Source organism: Dromiciops gliroides, chromosome 3 (assembly GCF_019393635.1).
Source record: "Dromiciops gliroides isolate mDroGli1 chromosome 3, mDroGli1.pri, whole genome shotgun sequence".
NCBI lineage: Eukaryota > Metazoa > Chordata > Mammalia > Microbiotheria > Microbiotheriidae > Dromiciops > Dromiciops gliroides.
In genome coordinates, this window is record NC_057863.1 from 244,731,161 (window position 1) to 244,745,105 (window position 13,945).

Below are 13,945 nucleotides of genomic sequence, written 5' to 3' on the forward strand. Positions count from 1 at the left end.
TAATGAATGGGACCTCAGCTTTTCCTTGTGATCTGAGATGCCCCCTTCCTCCAGGAATTAGTTTTATAGTGTTTGATACCCAGATGATACAGAAGATGCAAAGTAAAAAATAGTCTCATTGGTTGATAGATCTTTATCTTGATCTTCTAGGAGAACCTTCAGTTCATTCTTATGGTCAGTGACCAAAAGAGGACGTCCAGATATGGGCAGAGCTAATGAGTATTTACTAGCCCCGTGTTGGGCAATAGAGAGCTGTAGGCAGTTCTGGTATTGGAAAGAAAGGGTCACCCGTTGGTCAGATGCTCATAGGCTTGTTGGCCAAGTGCCACAGGCCCATTTCCCTAGCAAAGGGACAATCAAAAAAAGTTGGGGACTTTCCATATCATTAGGTCATCTTTGCCATGCTGGGTTTGGTCACCTACTCAGCAGAAAGAAAGGGTGGAGGTCCTCTAGTTAGCTTCCCATGATTAAGCAAGTGAACTTCAGAACAAGCAAGTGAAGTTATAATCTTGTACTTTAAAGTTTTGGGGCATGATATAAGAAAGAATCTATCTAGCCATATCTAATAATTATTTGTGAATATAAGATATGTAAAGTTTATATTCATATTAATTGATTAGATAAATATATATTAATAGGCAAATTTATGATGACAGACAAGTATAACTAAGATAATCACTACTGAATAAAACTGAATAGAATAAAATAGGGATTTTAAAATCATTTCATACAGGAGCCATGGGCTTCATCATTTTTGACATATCTCTTCTTGGCAACTCTCCTGTTGTTGATCTGCATTGATCGAGGGAGTTCGCTTACTAGGAGTTCTCTAAGGAATGAAGTCATAGATCAGACAAAACCCCAAAATCCTAAATATATTTAGCATTTACAAATTATGTTTGAGTTATTTCATTATCTCACCTCTACCCTTTCTCTTAAACTTAAAACTAATTTCTACCTTTTTTCCATTGTCACAATTATTAATGGTGCTTCTTCCCAAAATTGATACTGACTTAGCAAACTGAGATAACGTACATTATAGTTTGCCATCTTGAAAAGGTTACATGGATGTCAATTGTTACTATTTGTCAAGACACCTCTAAGTACCTCCTTACTGACCATTTAAAATATGAATTAGAACTTTTGTTGTTGGGTTTTTGGTTTGTTTGTTTTTTTTTTTTAGTAAGGCAATTGGGGTTAAGTGACTTGCCCAGGGTCACACAGCTAGTAAGTGTTAAGTGTCTGAGGCTGGATTTGAATTCAGGTACACCTGAATCCAGGGCAGGTGCTCTATCCACTGTGCCACCTAGCTGCCCCTGTTGTTTTTTTTAATGTGATTCTTGTTAATTTGCCAATACTTTAAAAAATTTATTGCATGTTCCTTTTTTTTTAAGGTGAATTTGTGTTTTGACCAATTTGTCTACAAATTAGCAGACCAGATATTTGCATATTACAAGGTTATGGCAGGAAGGTATGTATTAATTAGGTTTATGTCATTGGCCCAAGAAAATATTTCATATTTTTTCATTAGAATTTGCCGTTCATTGGGTGACAAACTTTCTGCCTTCTCCCTTTCCATCCTAGTTTGCTTCTTGACAAACGGTTACGGTCAGAATGTAAGAATCAAGGAGCAACGATTCACTTGCCACCATCAAACCGCTATGAGACACTGCTAAAGCAGAGACACGTGCAAGTAAGTGAACTTGTTCTTTCTTTCTTTCTGCTATGTAAAAATGGATGTTGGCAGGGATTTGTGTGGTGGTCTCTCTGTCAGCTTGGATAGTGTGTGAGTTGCCACCGCCCCCCCCCCCCAAATTGTTCAACTGTGAACATGCAGTGGAACATGTAAATATTCATATCTGGCCTTGAACTGTTCAGAGGGTGGTGGTGGGGTGGTTAGGGAGATCATCCTTCTTTCCAACAGTCAGAAATGAAGACCCCCCATTGCCTTGTGCAGTACTTGGCATTGACATGGCATTGCTAGTGGTTAGCATCAGTGTTCTTGTGGTCAGGGATTGATTGCCCCAGAGTTTGGCAGATTTCCATGAGAAGTAGGTGCTTAGGGCTGTTGGTTGCCCTGCACCGTGAGTCACCTGGAGGAAGTGGTTGAAAGCCCTTCATGCATGAGTGACTGTGGGAAGAAGAGAGCCCCTTGCTGAGGGATTTCCCTAGGAGAAGATTCATAGTTAATATGTTGTCATGTGTGAGTGACTCTCTTGTTTTATTTTTTCCATGGCCTATTCATAGGTACTAAGACTATGTAGTCGACATTTTGATTTCACCCCCCTTGACCCCCAACACACATACCCATTTGATGGGTTTCTCTAGCACTTATTTAGTGTTCCAGCTCCCATAAAAAAAAAAAATAGCTTGGGCAGTCAGGGAAAACCTTTAAAAAGACGTAATGTGGTGTGATGGGGTAAGTTCTGGACTTGTAGTCTAGAGAACTGGTTTGAATCCTAGATTTATCACTTAGAAACTATGGGACTGGGGGGCAAGTTACTTAGCTTGGCTGAGCCTTGACTTTTCTATCTGGAAAGGGAGGAAGGAAGGAAGACAAGATAAGACACTGATAACCTTATCTCTAAGGGTTGTAGTGACTCCAGTACTTTATCAGTCTTGAAGTATACTATAAATCTGAGTTATAATAAAAATATAATATTTTAGTCATATAAATTACTCTTGTTTTCTCTTCTTCCCCCACCCCCAATTCAAAATTGCAGTAAAATTGGTAACTTCATTTTATTTCATTTATTTATTTATTTATTTGGTGAAGCAATTGGGGTTAAGTGATTTGCCTAGGGTCACACAGCTAGTAAGTGTTAAGTGTATGAGGCCGGATTTGAACTCAGGTCCTCCTGACTCTAGGGCCGGTGCTCTATCCATTATGCCACCTAGCTGCCCCAACTTCATTTTATTTAATAATTATTTCAACAATACAGCTGATGAGTAGTACAGAGCCATTTATAATGGAGATCCAGTTATATCATTGTGTCGAGCTGAATAGGGACTTAGTGTTGTGGAAAGATACCTGGAATGCTGCTTAAGAGACTTGGTCTCTGCTCTAGCTTTATACCACTGTATAGTTTGCTATGTAGCCATGGGAAAATCATTTACTTAGGGAGTTGCATGAGCTCACCCAAATTCCCCTCCAAACAACTTTAAATAACATCTCGAAATGAATTCTGCAGTAGCAGAGCCCACAAAGGGATGAGGTGAAAGAATTTTCCAGCCCAAGACAACTTAGAAGGTTGGCAGAAAATGTCTGTCACCACTGAGTAAGAGTGGCGCCCAGTCCAGCACAGGCTATACCCAGCAAACCAGCCCCCAGCCTTGGGAGCAGCTAAGTTGGCAGTGGCTTCCAGAGCTCTCAGCCCACAGACAGTAAGGAGGTCTGATAACTGATCAGAAGGAGATTACAGGGGTCCCTTTGCTGGATCCAGAGGTGGGGCTCTGTTCCCATATGCAAATCCAGGTCACAGCCCCAGGGTGAGGAATGGTGGCATACTGGAGCTTGTAGCCACAGGGAAACAGGGACCTTGGTCACAGTTCCAAGGCAGAAAAGAGTGCTTGTGATTACTCACAGACCAAAGCACCACCTTGGAAACTTCAGGTCTCCAGAACTAGCTCAGGAAAGAGATGCACTGGGGGAGAATAAGGCTGAGCACTTTGTTCAGCTCTGCCTCACTGAAATCTAATTCACAAACAAGTCAAGACATCATTGGTCTTCTCTGAAAATAAAGGACAAGCAACAACAGTACATTTGTTTAGCCATTTCAGATTCCCCATGTTTTTTCCACATATTAAGGTCCACTCTCTGTGGGAGACTCTATCAGTAGCTCTGTGAAGAAAGCCTTTCTTACAAAGGTGGTGGCGTTGACACCCACATTTAACCAGAACAAGGGTTTACTCTCTTGATCTCGATGAATGTATTTTCTTTTTTATATAGTAACCAAATTTAAACTATTAAACTGGTTTCTTGAAAGATATTTAGAAAACCTTTTTTTTTTTTTTTGGTCTCTTTTCTTTCAGCTTCTTGGTAGGTCAATAGACCTCAATCGTCTGATTACTCAGCGTATTTCGGCAGCTGTGTATAAGTCAATGGAGTTGGCAATTGGGAGATTTGAGAGTGAGGACCTGACCTCGATAGTTGTAAGTACCATTGTACCATAGCAATCACTTGGGGTTACATTGTTCATTCCCATGCTTCTTTTAGGAGTAATGCAGTTGGATGCTCCTCTCTTCTTTTATGTAATTTAATTTTTTTTCTTTTTTTTAATCGCAAACTTAACAATTATCAACAATCAGTCAGACATTTTTCTTCCAAGGGGACGTAGTTGCCCCATGAAATACAATGGTTTTAGGTTTCCTAATGAAACCGAAGATAAAATTGTATGGCATTTTTCTGCTTGTGATTTTTAGTGTAGTCTCCTTATTCTTGCATGTGGGCTGGAAGAGTGATCTGAGATACTAGTAAGGACATTGGAAAGAGAATTTTCCTGTAAATCAGCTTAAGTAAGAATTAGGGTGTTTGAGTTGCTCTGGCAACTTGAAAATGTAAATTATTATTATTATTATCATCATCATCATTATTTAGGCATTTTAAAAATAGTCTAAGATTGTTTAGGAGATACATAGTTTTCAGAAAATCATGTTGTCCGTGTTTTTCTTAAAATTACTCAGGGTGATGTTTTAATCCAACAAGGGAGATTTTGAGTGTGAGGCACTGTCTGATCTAGAGGAGCTTACGATGAGAATAGAATAGATAGCAAGGAGATTACCAGCAAGCGATCTCCAGGATAATACACTATGACCAGGTGGGATTTATACCAAGAATGCAGGGCTGGTTCAACATTAGGAAAACTACTAACATAATCAACCACATCAATGAGAATAGGATAGAAATGGTGTTCATAATTGAGTTGAATGTTTCAAGCACCTTCTTAATATCTGCTTGTATTTTAGTCAGAAATACATTGTCCTGTATGAGGACAGGTCAAAGAACTAACAATCAAGACATAATTTCTGTAAGACAAAGAAATGAAACAAGCAAATTGTCTTAAGCCAGTAGTAAATCAAATCTTTTTAAGTACTTCCTTGATTTTTAGAGTTATAAACGGTTAGGTTGTCAGACTAAACTTAATTTCGGGGTCAGAATCTGCTTAATAACTTGTGATTAAGAGACAGCTAGCTACCTTGAAATCTTGGTGTAGTAGTGATTTTTCCAGCTCCATATGATATCAATAGGCAAATGCAAGTGTTTAAACATAGAACAACTTGTAAAGTAGAAGTTGGTAAATTTTTTGTCTTGCCAGCCAAATCTGGACTCCCACCTTTTTGTAGGGATTGCAGACTAAAAATGGCTTTTCCATCTGTGGATTTACAAATTTGTATATTTGCAAATGTAAAAACCATTCTTAGCTAGTAAGTCCTACTGAAACAGGCCTTGAGCCTAGGGGCCGAGGTTTGCTGACCCCCACTGTGTGGGATCAGGTAGATTGGCAGGGCCAAGCCCAGAGACATAGCAGTTTAAAACAACTGGGTTTAATAGGACCTGTGACCAGGATTTTGAGGAATTTAAAAGGTCACTTATTGGCAGTTCATGTACTTATAATGGTATGAAACAAGTTATATCAAACATATCAAGGCAGATTAGGTAGCATACTAAACTTCTCAGCTTTGAGAAGTCAGAACCCAACCTGATGGTTAAACATTTGAGCTGGGCATGTAAGCATATGGCTCACACTTGTCATAAGTCTACCTGTATGTGCTCGATCCCATACTCCCCTTTTTGAATTATCTTAGGGCCATATTGCTTACCCCATCATACCTAGGATTAAGAAGTCTCTCTTCACTTTTCCCCAAAGAATGAGCTTTAAGCACCTGAGAAACTATTGTATGAAGTAAGTTCCTGAGAGTGGAAACTGCCTTTTCCTTTGTTTATATATTCCTAGAGCTTTGCACCTAGTGGGTTCTTAATAAATGGGGGTTCAACTGTTGAACAAAGCCCTATACAGGTAGAAGTTGTTAATTGTTGTTATTGTTAATATCAGTCCATATTCTACTTTTAAATTTTTATTTATTTAAAGGCCCAAATTCTCTCCCTTCCTCCACCCCCTTCCCAACCCATTGAGAAGGCAAGAAATATCATATCCATTATACATATGAAATCATGCAAAGCATATTTCCGAATTAGCCATGTCAGTTCATATTTTAGTTATATGTTCCACATCTCTATTGTCTTCAACTCATTTCTTTTATCTCTTTGTGATCAGGAGCTGGATGGTCTTGTAGAAATAAACCGAATGACCCACAAACTACTGAGCAAGTACATGACCCTGGACAGCTTTGATGCAATGTTCCGAGAGGCCAATCATAATGTGTCAGCACCATATGGAAGAATCACTCTTCATGTCTTTTGGGAACTGAACTATGACTTTCTCCCAAACTACTGCTACAACGGGTCCACCAACAGGTTAGTATTGTCTCCTTTATATGTGCTGATAGCTTAGTCGTGCCAGATCTCTAAATGGAAAACAGGGAGGGGAAGCCACTTGTTTAAGGCTACTCATTTACAGGATCATAGTTATCAAGCAGGAAGCAACTTCAAAAACCATTTTGTTTGACCTCCTCATTCCCCTGCTTTTCCTCTGCCCCTGTGGTCACCTAACTTGTGGCTTTATTAATTAATTAATTTTTTATTTTATTTTATTTTCAATTCACAGAACAAAACAAAGATTTCTATAGCACAGTACAATAAAAAATATGATTGCACATGAAACTGCAAATCTACCATATACAACTTGCTATTCCCTCCAAATATACAATAGTTATCTTGTAAATTATTTCCCCTTTTTTCTTCCCTTCTCTCCCCTCCAGATGGGTACATTAGGACACAAATAGGTACATATATGTATAATTATTCTATACATATTTTTATTTATCAGTTCTTTTTCTGGATGCAGGTAGCGTTTTTTGTCATATGTTCTTAATTTTTAATTTATACTAGTCAAAATGACTTAATCGCTGAAAGTAATTCTTAAAACGGTATTGCTGTTACTATACCCAACGTTCTCTTGGTTCTGCTCACTTCGTTCTTTGCCATTTTGTGCAAGTTTTCCCATGCCTTTCAAAGGACCTCTTCATTTTACAGTTGAGGAAATTGAGGCCCAAGGACATTAAGTGACTTGGCCAAGAAAGTGGTGGAGGCAGGGTTTGAACCCAGGTCCTCTGACCCCAAAACCAGTTCTCTCTCCCTTATGCCATGCTATCTTCTATATCCTGTCATCAGCAAGAATTAGCTTGAAAATCAGAATTCCCCAAGAGTGACCCTGTTCTTCCATAATAACCCCAATTTAATCATCTCCAGATAATCCCCTTATTTCTTTTTTTTCGCTCTTACCCTATCACTGAAACATTCAGAATCCCTTTGAAGTATAATTGGAACTCAGAGTAATACTCAGACTTTATGAATGCATTTAAATTGCACCTTCAGGCTTGCTGTTTGGTTGGAATTTGTTTATTGCTTAGTTAGAAGTAAACATTGGCATTTTTCACAGTCTAATGCTAACTCTCTGTAAATTGACCATCCTGAGGTGCATGGCAATCACTTTTAAAGTTTTTTGGGGGGATAGGGAATAAGGTAGAAGGTGCTAGGAAGAAAAGCTATTTAATTCAATATCTGTACTCCCCCTTGCTTTTAGGTAGAGCTTCCTTTGGGCGTGTTTGAGAAGACACAGTCATTTAGTTTCCACAGTTAAATTTTAGGGATTTTCCTATTTCCCTTTTTATAGCTAAAACTGAAATGAATATATATCTTCGTGCTCCTCCCATCCCAGGGCTGTAAGCCCTGGTATTATTTCATTCTCTTGATATTTGTATATTCCTAGCACCTAGCATTGACTGCCACAAGGTTGATTAATAAATGCTTGTTGATTGATTAATTAATGGTTTTGTCCAAACTCTTGAGTTCCTGTTTGCCTAGACAGGTCTGCCTGTGGTGCTGAACTGTTGGTTTGGGATAAAAGTACATGAAATTTTATTTATATTAGCAATTAATTCCATCATGAGACTCCTTTTTCAGGTACCTCTAGATGTCACTGTTAGATTTTCTAATGGAAATAGTTCAGCCCTGACGTGTAATCAGATATTATAGCAAATTCTGTTTTACAGATAGCTCTATCTGATTTTAACAACAAATGACAAATTAATTGTTCTAAATAAATCTTTCTTGTTCATGGGGTAGGATGATAAAATTGTCTTATGTACACATTTCCTGTTTTTCAGAAAGTTATGAGAGAGATGGAGCTAAAGCAATAGATAAAGGGTCCTCTGTTTTCAGCAACATACTGTTTATTTTTCCATTTTATTGGTTTCTATCAATTCCTGGCCTAATAAGATTATCATGAAACTGAACTATGAAGATTTGTGTTATAACATCTCAGAGTTGGAAGGGCTCCCTTGTTCCCCACAAGCCATGGGTGAATAAATGAAGTATTTATTAAGTGCTTACTGTATGCAAAGCACACACAAATGTAAAAGTCACGCAGTCTGTGCACTCAAAGAGCTCACCTTCTTATCAGGAAGATGACACACCTTTGTTCAAGATGCCCCTTCCCGATGGCCAGAATTCCACAATATTCGTTCAGATTTTCAAGAAACATTTATTAAATTCCTGCTGTGTGAAAAGCACTGTGTCTAGGCACTGGTTCTGAGAACCCCAAATCCTTAACCTCACTGACCTTAAGCGACTAGTAGAGGAATAAGACATAACTAATATCTTCATCAAATGATCATCTCAGACTTTGTCTTTTACTACTAACATCTCAGAGAACTTAAGTTTCATGGAAAATATTTGGAAGAGATGTTTGACTACAATAAATTCTTCTGTCTTAACTAAAATACACATCTCCATTGTCTATGCAGACCTTTGTGGTATTCTTGTTTTGTCTTTCCTTTCACCAGCATCATTATTTCATTAAGCAAAACAAAAATAATAATAATAATAAAGTTACATTTACATAGCACCTTGGGGCTTGCATATATTCCCTCCATCATCTCAAGTTATGAGGTCAGAAGTAGCCAAGAATTCACTAATAGAGCATCAAGTATTCAAGGTGATTCTTGACTTTTGAAGTGAGCCTCATTATTTTTAGGTTACTGTGCTAAAAGATTGTATCTGGTCTGGGTGGTTATGTTAGTTTTAGGGGCTAGCAGTGGTTTTCTTCTAGTTTGGAAAAAGCTTTTTCCTTTCCAGGCATAGAAACTGTCATTCTATGTGGTTTTCCATAATAGCTAGAATTTCTCTAGCCCTTCAGAGTGTTTAAAGAGCTTTTTATTTGTTGCCTCATTTTGATCCTCACAACCAGCCTAAGAAGTAGGTGCTACGATTATCATTTTACAGATGAGGAAGTTGAGGCACAAGGTTAAGTGACTTCTGCTGGGTCATGCATTAAGTGTTGGGGATAGGTTTTGATCTGAGGTCTTTCTGACCCCAATTTCCACACTATTCACTGAACTACCTAGCTATCCATGTTGCATATTTTGTTTCATATATTCCTGACATGTTAAATCTGTTTTGGTTCAGGAATTCACTGAAGTAATAGATTCTGGGTTCAAATCCTTTTGTTTGATGATGGTCATCATGGCCTTTCCCCTACTCCACACTGTTGAGGTTTTGCATCCAGTTATTTCACCCCTAGAATTAAAAAAGGAATAAAGCACTCACCCTGGATTCAGGAGTACCTGAGTTCAAATCTGGCCTCAGACACTTGATACTTGCTGTGTGACCCTGGGCAAGTCACTTAACCCCCATTGCCCCACAAAAAAAGGGGGGAAAAGAATTAAAAAAGAAGTTTTCTTTCCCCATTTTATTTGGCATATGTGTGGGCTCTTTCTAAAACCACCCTGTTTCAGATGCTTGACAGAACTGTCATTTTTGCAGCTGAATTAGAAAAAGTGCTAAACTATCCATAGCATTTGAATTCAGAGAAATTGAGACAATTCAGTAAATGCATTCTCTCAAGGAGGGGAGGTAAAATCCTGTACCAAATGTAGCCTCCTAAAAATAACCCTCAATATCTGTCAGAAGGAGAGACATTTGACAAATAGAGATGCATATTAAGGAGCTTGGGGGTGTGTGCAGAGGGGAGTCTTGTCTGCTTCTGAAGGCCCAGGTGTCTTGGAGAGCGAGTCTCATATAAAGTAGCTTGGTACTAACATAATTTCACTTTTTCCTGAAATAATAATGATAATAATAACTAACATTTATATCTCACTTTAAGGTTTGCAAAACAGTTTACACATGTTATCTCATATACTGGGATATAGGTGCTATTATCATCTCATTTTACAGATAGGAAAACTAAAGTAGATAGAGATTAAATGATTTGCCCAGGGTCATACAGCTAAAAGATCTGAGACCAGATTTAAACTCATTAAAAAAAAGTGAGGCCTAAAACCAAGAGGAAGTACAGGCCATCAGGTTTTGAAGGTAGACTTCAAGAAGATTAACTGCTTCTGTGACAGGCAAGGAGGGAAGAATCTTGTTATATATTCAGAAGAGAAACACAGTTGGATTAACGAAGCAGCTACTTTTACCAAATTTTCATCAGTTGTAGTATGCTTATTCAGCCTTTGAGGGGCTTAATATTTTAAGAGCCTTCAGGAATAACTTGTGATCTGTTTAGAATGGGGAGAGGGGCTAGAATTTGGTTTTTAAAAGTCTTATGAGATGATTGCAATCAAGTATATGGCAAAAAATCTTTTTGCTTTGCTGTGTACTTTTCTAAGTGAAGCTTCTTCTGAAAAGGAGTTAGATGAACAAGTATGGAATTATTGGGAAGACTAATTGGCTTCTGAAGCACTTCTCATCTTCAAATATTCAGGATTTGTTCATTTGGGTGTTTCATCTTCAGCATGCCAGTCCAGCAGCCTGTCTGGCCCACTCAGAACTTATCTGGATCATCATTAAAGGTGGAGTTGGGCATTATTATAAGCCCACAAAAATAATTTCAGGAACTTAAGGATTTAACACTGTGATCAGATGACTGGTAGATACTTTTTATTGTATAAAATATCCTGAACAAATTTTAATTTCAGAGCTTTAGCATCATAATCTATGTGCCAAGAAGTAACCTTGATCATGAAAGATATAGTACATCAGTCAGCAAATACGTATCAAACATCTGCTCTTTGCTGGGTGCTGGGGGTTGACTGAATTTGAAATCCATCTGAGATAGTGTAGGAATTAAATTTTATATATAGCATTGCAATTGGCTTGCCTTTCTGGAACATCTTTGCTTTGCGATTTTTTTTTTTTTGTCTAAATTTTAATTAAAAAAATTTTTTTTTTTTGCGCTAATAAAGAGATGATGCACAAAGCAAGATGTCTCTATCATTTCCATTGTCACTTTATCATCTTGGGTGTTTACTTGAACTAAGAGTCTTTGAGTAAATCTCATGGAGGTTTATAAATCCTTCAAAATGAAATCTTATGGCTACCATTTTGAATGCCTCTTTTGACGAAGCTGGTATACTGATACTATCTGTACAAGAAATTGATAAACTGAAGTCCTATTCTTTCCTACACCTTTTCCCTTCTTCCATTCTTCGTCATTATTTCAAATGTGATATTTTTGACATTTTTGTCAAATGTACCATATTAGTTCTTTTTCAGAGTCTATAGAAGTCAGAATTTGGAGAGGTAGTGTTATGGGGTAGATAGAGAGCCAACCTCTGAGTTAAGAAGACTAAGGTTTAAGGCCCACTTCAGAAACATACTTGATCTGACTGAACAAGCTGTTTAAAGTTCTCAGTGCCATGGTCATATTTAGATTTCTAAGATAATTTCCATATGTATAAAACAAAGAGGTTCTACCAAATGGCTTCTGTAGTTTGTTTCAGCTCTAGGTCTCCCATTCTATGATTTGGTAGCGGTGTGACCTTGGATAATTCATTTCTCCATGAGACTGATTTTGCTCATCAGAATCACTATCATTTATATAGCAATCCCTATGTGTCAGACACTTCTAAGTGCTTTATAATTATGTCATTTGATCTTCACAACAGTCCTGGGAAGTAGGTGTGCCATTATTATCCCTATTTTAAAGATAAGGAAACTTGAGGCAAACAGAGGTTAAGTGACTTGCCCAGGGTCACACAGCCAGTGAGTGTCAGAGGCCAGATTTGAACTCAAATCTTCCTGACTCTAGGCCTGGTGGATTAAATTAGTCAATCAGCAAGCATTTATCAGGTGCCTACTATGTATTAAGCACACAGAGACAGTAAATGAAATAGTCCCTCCCCTCAGGAGACTTGTCTTTTAGGGAAAACATGCACCTGTATAAGTATTTGCAAGACATCTATGAAAGAAATACAAGGTAGTTGTTGTGAGGGTTGGCAAAAAGCAGTAGCCCCTGCAGGGAATGGGAAAAGGCCTTCAGAATGTGGCTCTCAAATGGAGCAAAGATGAAGAGGGAAATATCCTACAGGCAGTGGTCCTGGCTTGTGAAAAGGAAACAGCTGGAAGACAGGGAGCGTCATGTTTGGGGAACAGCAAACTTGCCAGATTAGTAGTACCACAGAGTTGGGGGGGGTGTGGTAGTGGTGGTGGTTTGTCCTTGGTTCTGAAAGGGAGGGACCATGACATCAAGGTGATGTCATAACTTGCAGTGAATTGGATTTAAGTGAGGGAGGGCTGTGCAGAGTCACTAGTCTCACTCTCTCCTCCAGAGCCAAGGATCCAGTGGCAAGATAAATCAGGACTGGAGATGGCCCCAGATGTTTGAGGCAGTCAGGATTAAGTGACTTGTTCAGGGTCACACAGCTAGCAAGTGTCTGAGACCAGATTTGAACTCTGATCCTCTCAACTTCAGAGCCAGTGCTCTTATCTACTGCACCACCTAGTTGTCCAAAGATATATATCAGGATGACTGGAGATAGCCCTGGATGTTTAAGGCAGTTGGGGTTAAGTGATTTGCCCAGAGTCACACAGCTAGCAAGTGTCTGAGGTCAGATTTGACCTCAGATCCTCCCAACTTTGGGGCCAGTGCTCTATGTACTGTGCCACCTAGCTGTCCCATGTGGAGTTATATACAGTGAGACTGGAGAAGTAGTGAGTCACTGGAGTTTATAGCTCTCAAACCCTGATTAAGAGGCATGATTTGAATCAGTCCAGCACCCTTTTTTCAGCTTGCCACACTTTTCCCAACAAACTTATTTCCTAGAGCAGTTATGTAGCACGCTAGATAGAGGGCCTGGACTGGAGTCAGGAAGAACTGTATTCAAAGATCTGACCTCATAAATAGTTGTGTGATACTAGGCAAATCACTTAACCTCTGTTTGCCTCAAGTTTCCTCCTCTATAAAATGGGGATAATAGCACTTGCGGGATTGTTGTGAAGGTCACATGAGGTAATGTTTGTCAAGCACTTAGCATGTAGTTCCATGGCTGTGTAAATGTTAGTTATCATTTTTATCCTCATTATCGTTATTCGTCTAACCGCTTTTCCTCCTTGATGCAAATAGACGTCCTATTTTATAATCCATTTCACCTAATGCTGAGACTAAATGGGAAATTGTTAATGGAATGCATGTACTGCTCCCTAATCTGGCCAGATTTGATACGTGTTACAGTAATCAGTTTTAAAGGGTTCATTTGATTTGATGGCATTTTCTCAAGTCAGGGAGGAAGGGGCAGTGACATTTCACAAAGGCAATAGAGGGGATCGATAGTGTATAGGGGGAGGGATAGTGTATGGAGAATTTGTGATAGGCCATTGCTTGTTGCCAGAATTCAAGTTAATATAAGGCTTATCTTCGTGATGCACTGCAAAAGTTGGAAATGTTGAAAAGCCTACTCCATAGTAATAAGGTGGACTAACCTGGGATCAGTGCTATTTTAGGAGTTCAGACATAATTATAATCTTTGTAACAAATGGATTTTT

At 38.6% G+C, this 13,945-nt stretch overlaps 1 protein-coding gene across 3 annotated transcripts in view; it reads left to right on the forward strand.

Moving 5' to 3' along the window:
* CYFIP1 (cytoplasmic FMR1 interacting protein 1) overlaps positions 1–13,945 on the forward strand; it is a 169,027-nt gene that overhangs the window by 97,841 nt on the left and 57,241 nt on the right. For all 3 annotated transcript variants that reach the window (XM_043994180.1, XM_043994179.1, XM_043994182.1), the window contains 4 exons: positions 1,395–1,471; positions 1,585–1,693; positions 4,033–4,152; positions 6,276–6,475. In XM_043994180.1, coding sequence (XP_043850115.1) covers positions 1,395–1,471; positions 1,585–1,693; positions 4,033–4,152; positions 6,276–6,475 — 506 coding nt within the window. The remainder of the gene's footprint in view (positions 1–1,394; positions 1,472–1,584; positions 1,694–4,032; positions 4,153–6,275; positions 6,476–13,945) is intronic.